Genomic DNA, 10,774 nt, shown 5'->3' with positions numbered 1-10,774 from the left:
AATTTAATTTAATTAAAAAAATAACAAAATTTAAAAGTTAACAAAAAAATACCTTATTTCCTCTTTTAAAAATTATCATGATTATTGTGATCTTATTTTAATTAAGGTCAAGTTACCAACAAAAAATTAATATCTCACCTTAAAAAAAATAAAATTATCAAATTTTAAAGGAAATAAGAAAAAGGTAAGCAAAACTTGATTTTTTCCTATTTTCAAAATCAAATTACACTAATATCTAAAATTAATTTTAAAAATTAAAATTAATTTATTTCTGATAATTAGATTTGAAATTTGAAAAACAAAAATCAATATACAAAACTACACAAAAAAATCGGAATTTAATTCCATGAAATAGCATGAAAAATCGAAAAAATTGGAAAATTGGATGAACTGTACGGATGGCATGCTGTGCATGGCCATCCGCGCGCGGATCTGGGTGCATGACTGAGAGATCACGGCGCAGGGAGGCTGCAAGCAGCCCTTCCGCGCGCGTGATCATGTTGCTTGTCACCCCGATTTTTCCAATTTTCAAAAATTCATAACTAATTCAAATTAAATCGAAATCGAGTTCTGTAAAAAAGTAAATTGCTTAGAATTTTCCAAACTATCCAACAAAAATAATTACAGAATAAAAACAGTAACCATTTTTCCCAGAATTCACAAACAATATTCAAACATCAATATGACACTCAAAGCAACATGATACCATCCAAAAAAACAAGCAAATCGTTTTAAGTCCAAATTTCTTGCAAGCAAATCAATTACCATGGCTCTGGTGCCAGTTGTTGGAAGTTATTTTACCAGGAACTTAGATCTACTCACAAGTATGTTGATTTAACAACCTAAATATGAACTTCTAAAACGATATGAAATTAAACACATAAGAGTATCAGAAATCTTACAGTGATTGCAGCGGAATATATATGTCTCCTCCCACTCAGATCTCTAACCCTTGATTCCTTTCTGTAGCAGATTATAATCAAGATCTGAGCCCGAAAGTCCTTCTTTGTTGTCTCTGAAATCTACACAGCCTTCCTCACTATGATTGAGGTATTACTTGATGTGTGTGGGCACTACTCTAGCACTCATACATTTTGAAACAGTGAAGGTATAGAGAGAGAGAGGGTGGCGGCTCAGAGAGAATTTTCTGAGAGAAAATTCTTTCAGAATAATGCTGTGAAAAGCTTGTACAGTTATGTTAAATTCTGAAGCCTTTGCCTTCTATTTATAGAAGACCACCAAGGGCTATGATTGACATTTTGAACTGAGAAAATCAAGGGGAAAAGGAAGGTAAAGGGGCCGGCCTAGGCAATGTGGAAACAAGGCTTGCCTCTTTTCCAACTTTCCTTTTCCTACACTTGATAGTTTCCCTTTTCTGTGAAATGTTGCCAATTCCATTGTTCAACCATATTAATGATAAATCTAATTACTTAATAATTAAAAATAATTATCAAATAATATATTATCATTTATTTTATTAATAATCAAACTAATTAAAGTTTCCTAATTAATAAATATGTCCTTCAAAATCTCTATTTACGGTTTTGCCCTTAATGAGTGCTAAATTCTCAAACTGACAAGTCTATCTTGAGAATTTTTAATTGATTAATTAAAATCAATTAAATGAGTCCTACAAGTAATATCATCTCAACTAGTGAGGGGACCATGGGTCTATATATCCGAGCTTCCAATAAGCAGATCTTGAATTTACCACTTAAATTCACTGACTTATTAATTCTTCGTTGAATCCACACATAGAACTCAGAATTGCACTCTCAGTATATAGAATGCTCTATATGTTCCACCATATAGACACATTATTAGTTATCCATTGTTATAATCCTAATGTGATCAATGATCCTCTATATGGATGATCTACACTGTAAAGGGACTTAGATTACCGTAACACCCTACAATGTATTTTATCCTTAAAACACTTAACCCTGTATAAATGATATTTCAACTAAGTGAAATGAGTACTCAATCATTTATCTCGTTTGGTTAAGCTCGAAGGAAATCGCCCTTTTCTTACTATTCGCCAGATAGAAGCTATAGACTCCATATTTATGTTAGCGCTCCCACTCAATCGCACTACGTAGTATTGCCCAGACTAAAGTTTTAGGCTTAACTAACAAATCAAAGAACACGAATAACACTCTTGAAATTAAGCCTAACCATATCAGGATTTAGATCATGTGATCTAGGATCAACTTCTGATATTGAATTGAATAGATGTTTACGGTAAGTTTCAAAATCTAATTCAAAGTTCAATATCGGTCCATTCCAATGCATACTCCATGCATCCAACCTGAGCTTTACTTTAACCTATGTTCTGGAAAGAACATAACATTTCTCCAAATGTAAGTAAACTCTGTTGTAGATTGTCATATCAGTGAAACCCAGTGTTCTGATAAATCTAGGAATACTTTATTCACATAGTCATGTTTATTTTCCACTGTGTTGACAACACAATAAACATGTTCAAGTATGTGAAAGGGGTTTGGATGAATTTATAAATCAAATAGACAAGCAATTGATTAAGTGAACCAAAACATACACAAATGAATGAAAAATTACTTCTGTTACTTTATTGATATAGAATAATCTGGATTATATTGAAACAGAGTTTTATTTAGGGCATAAAACCCAACAGCTTTCTACATGGGAAACTTGAAGAAGAAATATAGATGGTTGAACCTGATGGCTACAAAAGCAGCAAACCAAATAAAGCTTGCCTCCTAAATAAGTCCCTATATGGGCTTAAGCAAGCTCCTAGACAATGGAATTTGAGATTCCATGAGTTCATGACAAAAATAGGTTACACAAGGAGCAATTATGATCCTTGTGAGTACTACAACAACATACCAATTTTGCTACTACTATATGTGGATGACATTCTCATTATTGGCAAGAACAAACTAGAGATTGACAAATTGAAGCTGCAACCCAGTGCAGAGTTTGAAATGAAAGATTTGGGGGAAGTTAAAAGAATTCTAGGGATTGATATCAAAAGAGAAAGTCCCAATAGTATATCTCTGTCACAAACCAATTATGTCCAAGAGATATTGGACAAATTCTGCATGAGTGATCTAAACCAGTTACTACTCCTCTAGCACCTCATTTTAAACTCTCTCAGTCACAGGCACCAAAGACGGATGAAGATAAGGCTCAAACGGACACCATTCCATATGTTTCATGTGTGGGAAGTCTGATGTATTGTATGGTCTGCACAAGACCAGACCTTGCTTATGGTCTAAGCATGGTAAGTAGGTTCATTTCAGATCCTGGAAATGAACACTGGACAGCTGTCAAATGGATTCTAAGATACCTAAAGGGCACAATGAACCTGGGACTGGTATACAACAATAACAACAAGAAAACTACCGAGGTTGAGGGCTTTGTTGACTCTGATTATGGAGGGAGTATTTACATTAGAAAGTCCATAACAGGGTATGCATTCACAGTTCTAGGTGGATGTGTGAGTTGGAAATTAAATCTCCAAAAGGTGGTAGCTCTATCCTCAACTGAAGCTGAGAATATGGCTGCAACAGAAGTAATCAAAGAGGCAATTTGGCTAAGGGGTTTCACATCAGAATCAGGTTTCAATGTAGAAGACATTGTAGTGCACTGTGATAATCAAAGTGCATTACCCTTAATGAAGATCCCCATGTTCCATGAAAGGTCTAAACACATAGACATCAAGCTTCACTTTATCAAAGATGTAATTGGAAAAGGTGAAGTTCAAGTAATGAAGATTGGAACAAAAGAAAACCTAGCAGACATGTAACGCTCTAAATAATTAGGCACGCTACCCAAAATGCTTATGAAACCCTAATCTCCTAATCGGGATTACTAATTAAAATAGCGCAGAATTTAAACTTTTATATTAATCAGAATGAAAATAAACTTGTAATATATTTAAACCTTTCAAAATAGTTGGGATCCCAAAAATATTTACAAACTTATTACAAGTTCTTTCTTACTAGCCGATCTAAGCGGCAAAACAGAATACAAAAGTCAGCACTGTTAGACCCATAACCCGCTTGGTCTGAAATGGCATGAACATGTACATTCTTCGTCCTGCTCCTGAAACTCATGGTTGATCAGCTAATGCCTTACCCTTTCCTGCACAGTAGAGCACCCGTGAGCCAAGCCCAGACAGACAGTATAAGTTATAACAAATATAATATGCTCATTCACATATGTCTGTATAGCACGGACCTGATCATTATATCAACATGCCCATTTATGTCTACGTGCCATAGACCTATGTGTTGCGCTCACACATCTAATTAAATCTACGTGATGTAGACCCACGTGTTGCTCTCACACGTCTAATTACATTAAGGCCTTAGAAGTGGTTCATCTCGGTTATGAGTACCGAGTCCAACCTGATTATGCCTTGAGCGCATAATCCCTAAATCTCATTTCAATTAACATGGCATGACATTTATACACATATATCACTAGGGTAATAACCCTAGGCTATTAGACCGTTCCTATTAGGGTAATAACCCTAATCCCGGTTACTAAACATTCATGCATATCATTCTCAACATAAGCGCCACTGCGCATACTCTACGTGCTAATCACTGTCTTACCTGTTGTCCCGCAATAGTAGAGATTCCAAATCCCCGGGTGCTCCTGACCAGGTGCCGGTAATCCTAGTCACAATACTGGGATTTACACAAATAGGGTTAATCCCTAAATTCACTTCCACAAAAATATAAAATTGGCATCCAAATCACAAATAATCACATAGAGCTCAAAAAGATCTTTCCAACGGTATAAAGAACGTCCCAAACGGAGTCCCGAGTCAAAAGTTATGGCAAAAACAAAAACTTAAAAAAAATAACAATCTATCATTATCATGGTCGCGACCATGGTCGCGACCACTGGGTTTAAAAACCCAGAAAACCCAGATTTCAGCTTCGAAAATATGCCAAACTCACCCCCAATTCAACCCAAACATGCATATATCTCAAAATCACCAAATAGAGCTGCTAGCATATATCAAAGGATCAAAAAAACATATCTCATGCATCAAAATCCCATAACAAACACCAATATTCAGATTGCATAAACACTCAACTCATGCTTAAACTTGCAATACTCAAACTCAAGAACATTGAGCTTCATTCTCAACAACTCAAACTATTTTCCAGCAATTAAACACCCTATAAACACATAAATCAAAGCTCAAAACATACCATAAAATCTCAGCTTAACCTATCAAAGAAGCATACAACAATAAGAAGCCCAATTCCACAAGATTCATCAATTCTCATCATCAAGCAACAAGAAAATTCCAAACTTAAGAACATGCTTTTTACCCTAAAATTCAGCAAGAGAAATCACCAAAAATCTTTACACAAACTCAGCAAGAAATTACCTAATTCCAAGCTCAAGAATCCACAATTCCAAAGCTTCAATCCACACCCAACTTCAAGCAATTTCTCAACAATTCAATTTTGAAAATGGAAAGGGTTAAAGGGAGAGAGTGAGTTCGGGTGAGAGAGAGATAATACCAGAAAATACAATTCATTTACTCTCAAAATTCATTAAATTCAATATAACTCAATAATGGTCAAATGACCATTTTGCCCTTAGGGCTATAAAACATACATATTCATTTTCAAGGGCAAATATGCCATTTCACACTCAAATATTGCCAAATAAATTTCAGATTATCATTCATCAAATAAAATGCCAAATCATCAATTCAATTTACATTTCGGGCCCGAACCCGGTTCGGCCCGAAATTCCCGGGTGTGATTATACCGCGCCAACCTGTCAGAACACACCTGAAAAGACAACACAGGCATACTATATAATAATATAGTTCTATTAAGCACGTAATTAATTTAATCTCAACAATTTACCCTTCTCGGGTCATAATTACCAAAATGTCCCTGGTTCATCAACGGGGTCTTATCATGTTAAATTTCATATAATTTCACATATATTGAACTATATAATAATATAATTCCTCCATTATACATAATTATCTAGTTAGGGTTTTGCTAATCTATTTCTTAATTCCGGGTATTACAAGACATGTTAACCAAGTATGTCCCTCTAGTAAAGTTCAGACTTTGTCTGAACTTGCTAAACATACTCGAATGTTGAGTTATCAAAGTCTAGAACAACTCTTGTTTGACAGGGTTATGCAATTCAAATGTAAGGCCAAAGGTGGATGAATTGTTGTTTTGGGCCCCACATTGGAATAACCTATGAATCTTTCTTTCAATTCCTAAGCTCGGGTACGTCCTAACAGTCATAACTATTTTTCTATTATGACAGTTATGACATCAACAACCTATGTCCAAGCTCTATAAATAGAACTCTCTCTCATTCGAGCTCAATGTCCAAAAATTCAGAGTGTGTGCTATCAAGAAAGATTCAGAGAGAGTAAGAGAGATGTTCTCTTCTTGTAGCTGAAGGATAGCTTCATTCGAGTGCCTATGAACTGTTCATAACAGTTCCTTGATGTAATTCTGGTGTACTCTTTGTATCAATAAAGATCACGACCCTAAGGGATGTTTCTGGCCGTGGAATAGGCACAATAACAAGTTGTTATTGCTGTTCGAACCACGTAATATCTGTCTCAATTCTCTTCCTTTATGTTTGTTTGATTTACTCTAATTGCTATTGCATTTGATCCACATTTTCTGTGTTTAATTCTATCTCTGCTATTGTGCTTTGTTTTGGGTTCTTGGCCGAGTTTCCTTCAACAATACAAAATTTAGTTGTTTAGCTGCTCTATTCTAACATTTCACATTTTTAAATTCAAAATGACCCATTTTCAAATCGAAAGAAATACATAAGATATTGTAACCATGGTGTTAGTTTACTAATCATTTTATGCATAATTATAATTAATAGAAGAAAAAAAAACTTTAATGTATAAGAATAATATATGTATTAAAAACGAATCTCAACCTCATTTATCTGAATGTTTCTTTTACTTAGTTAGAAACAATGAAAACCCAAAAAGAAACCAATGTGAGAGTGGGATTTATATTATGAGTGTTGGGTCTGAGCGAAAGGTAGGAGTTTTAGGAATAGAGGGAAAAAGGGCAGGTTTGGTGATTTACTTTTTGGGAGAACTGATGTCGCTCTTTGGGCGAGACAAAATGCTTGGCCAATTTTTTTTCAAACAATAAAATAAAAAATAATAGAATGAATATGTAAAACAAAATTAAATTTAAAATAAATTACATATAATGACCCAAAATACATTTTATCTCTTGTGTAGTAAGACATGGTATATAATATATTTTTTTTAATGGTGGTATATAATATTTTATGACTCTCATTAGAAAACTTGAAATATACTCTACAAAACTTTAATTGTAAGTCATTAAAAAGAGACATTAAATAGTTAGATTGTTGTAGTGTGAAATTAGAGAATTATGGATTTAAACCCTTACGTACGTTTGTTCAGTGTAAGGTGTGAATGATCTTTCCCATGCTACATTAAATTCGTGTACAATGTTTTTATATCCTCAAGTAGTGTGTTACACTCTGCCAGTCTTCTCATACTCTCCTCTGTGTCGAATTCAATCACGGAGAGGAAAAGACAAAAGATATCTGTTGTCCAGCTAATACCTACCGGAGATAATTAATTTGTCATTACTTTTTTAAAATAATAAACTTCGGGAGTAATTAAGGTGGCGTGTCCCATAAAATACGTGGATCTTATTGTCATCTAGCTCGCTCCTGAACTGCCACGTATTTTAAAAGAAGTTTTAGGCAAAATTAGTAATAATTGATTTGATAATCACTATATATAGAGATAAACTATTAAAAACTTACAGATCTAATCTTTTTTCAGAAATATTTATTTATGGACGTCCTAAAAATATATGCATCCCACATACTCTCTAACAAACTCATCAAATTTAATATTTATTTCTAAATTAAATTTTCTATAAATATCATCATAATTACAAAATAATTAAAACATTCATAGTTGTCATGTGTGGTCAAAATATTTACCAAAAATTAAGCATCATCACAACCTGCACATAAAAATTATGAACAAATTCATTCACAAACACTATATATATAACAAATTGTAGGCCTATAATTTTCATCCAAAAAAAAAAAATAAAAATAAGAACAATGGCATTGAAGGTGATGCTTTTTGTTGCAGGAGTAGTTTTGGCTTTACAGGTGATTACAAGCTCTGCTGCACCGAGCATCATTCCAGCAGATGGCTCAAAGTTGGATAGTTGGATTGAGCACAACATACAAGCCCATGAGAAGGAAAAGGACGATAAAGCCCTTGACAAGGTTCTAGCGACAGCACAAGCCTCCTCTAAGGTGATCAAGGTCAGCCTAGATGGAAAGGGAGATTTCAAGTCGATCACAGATGCTGTTAAAAGTATTCCTGCGGGGAACACTGCTAGGGTCATAATCTCGATTGCTGGTGGGGTTTACAATGAGCATATATTGGTGGAAAGGACCAAACCCTTTGTCACATTTTTGGGGGATAAAGGCAATATGCCTGTAATCACTTTTGATGGCACAGCGGCAAAATTTGGGACTTGGAATAGTGCCACTGTTTCCGTTGAATCAGATTACTTTATGGCAGCTAATATTCAATTTGTGGTATGTGTATATATATATATTATGATTTACCATTTCTTGATAAAATTATATCATTTGATCTAATTTAAATGATAATTGGTACGTATGTATAGAATTCGTCTCCAAGGCCGAAAGGAACTGGGAGTGGGGAACAAGCAGTGGCATTGAGGATATCAGGAGACAAGGGAGCTTTCCACAACTGCAAATTCATAAGTTTCCAAGATACCTTGTGCGATGATAAAGGTAGACATATATTCAAGGATTGTTACATTGAAGGTTCTGTAGATTTCATCTTTGGCGATGGACAATCACTTTACTTGGTATGTATATAATATCTTCATTATATTTATATTTATCTCTATATATATTTATAAAGTGATAGTAACAAACTACATAAAATTTATATAATTTTATTGTTACATAGAATACAACCATCAGATCGGTTGCGAAAGAGTCAGGGGTCATCACAGCCCATGGAAGGGATAATGCAGCTGAAGACAGTGGGTTCACCTTTGTTCATTGCAAAATCATAGCCGATGGTGACACTTACTTGGGTCGAGCTTGGAGGGAGATGCCCAGAGTGATATTTGCTTACACCGAAATGGGTAACAATATCAACACTAGTGGTTGGTCCGACGGCATGGGCTCACCTGAAAAAAATGCAGGAAATTCCAGCAATAAGTGCGTATTATATTACGATAAATCATTATAACTATTCATGTGTCAATATATTTTGCAATAAGTATTCTGTAATAATCAAAATGATAACCCGTTTTCCATTACAGTGATGTGTTTTATGGAGAGTACAAGTGTACCGGACCTGGATCAAGCACATCAGGACGTGCTAAGTATTCAAAGATTTTGACTGATGAGGAGATCAAGCCATTCATGAGCTTTACTTTCATCCAAGGCAACAAGTGGGTTATCGAGCCTCCAAGGGTTTAAACCTTGAATGATGTAATCGTGATGGATTATAAAATCATTTTGAGAAGAATAAAAAAAGTTTATATTTGGACATATTCATGTCCAATTAAATCCAAATAAAGACATTCTATGTAGATTAAATATTTATTTTTTTATTCATATCTATTGATATGAAACATTTAATTTTGTAATCATTTGTAACTTATATGAATCATTGATATTAATGAATACAAAAAAATTTGGACTACGGTACATTTTTAATTGTATTATGCTTAGATATTGTTAGTCTCTTATTGCTATGACGCACCAGTGTGCCTAGCACCTTCTCGACATGTCGTGTTGCGATTGATTAGTGATATTTTCTAAAAGTTATTATATTAAATTATATGGGACCTGATACTTAGTTGGACCAATAGCGATATTTACATGTAGGAAGGTACTAGGCACCACTGGTGCCCTTTAGCATTTTTCTTTTTTATCTATTACTTTTCGACAACTAAAGTCCACATCATAATTTCAATTTTCAAGAGCAAAACTCACACTACAAGATATAAGTGCTATTGGCACGAAAACATTAGTGAGTAAAGCTTTTTGTTTCGTGCCTAAAGGCTACTCTTTGGCTCGACACAGTAGTGTACCTATAGCCAAATTTTGTGCCCGATTTAATTCGCAATTCCCCATTCTACCCTATTGTAAGCACGATAAGAAATTTTATAGGCACCACTTTGTTGCGCCCATTAATTCTTTTAAGTAGAAAAAATATTTTGTCAAAAAAAGAAAAAAATAGAAAATATAATTTTTTTTATTCTAATATGTAAATATTAATTTAATGAAAAATTTAAAACAAATATATATCTATAACAAGTGTCTTCTATTATATAAATGAACTATTCAAACTAGGACAAATAATTTTTCTCGTGCCATAAGCTAATTTAATGTGCTATATATTTAAGCATTTTTGTGAAGAAAAAAAAAATAAGAATTTTTACACGTGGTGTCCTTTTTTGCCATTATTTTACATTTTTTTTCTTTATTCGGTTATTTAAACATTTTCAAAAAATTTGTTTTTCAATATTATATTTTAAAAAGTTTAATAATTACAAAATACCTATGCATGATTATGTTATGGGTTTTCTCCTATATTACACTCTATCTCTGCCACCTTCTTCTCTTTCATTCATTTTTTTTTTTATTTTTCTTTTATTTTCTGTTAGTTTTTTTTTCTTTTTCCATAACCCACTATCATCCCCTGTGA

General features: G+C 33.7%; 1 protein-coding gene across 1 annotated transcript; it reads left to right on the top strand.

Annotated features, from left to right (window-relative positions):
* The first annotated feature begins 7,324 nt into the window (after positions 1-7,324).
* LOC115694822 (putative pectinesterase 63) lies at positions 7,325-9,773 on the top strand. Its single transcript, XM_030621912.2, has 4 exons — positions 7,325-8,616; positions 8,709-8,915; positions 9,020-9,276; positions 9,381-9,773. Exons 1-4 carry the CDS (start codon positions 8,128-8,130, stop codon positions 9,538-9,540), a joined length of 1,113 nt encoding a protein of 370 aa, XP_030477772.1. The 5' UTR covers positions 7,325-8,127; the 3' UTR covers positions 9,541-9,773.
* The last annotated feature ends 1,001 nt before the right edge of the window (positions 9,774-10,774 follow it).

The sequence above is a fragment of the Cannabis sativa genome, chromosome 6 (assembly GCF_029168945.1).
Source record: "Cannabis sativa cultivar Pink pepper isolate KNU-18-1 chromosome 6, ASM2916894v1, whole genome shotgun sequence".
NCBI classification, from domain to species: domain Eukaryota; kingdom Viridiplantae; phylum Streptophyta; class Magnoliopsida; order Rosales; family Cannabaceae; genus Cannabis; species Cannabis sativa.
This window is presented reverse-complemented; position numbering and strand designations above follow the sequence as displayed.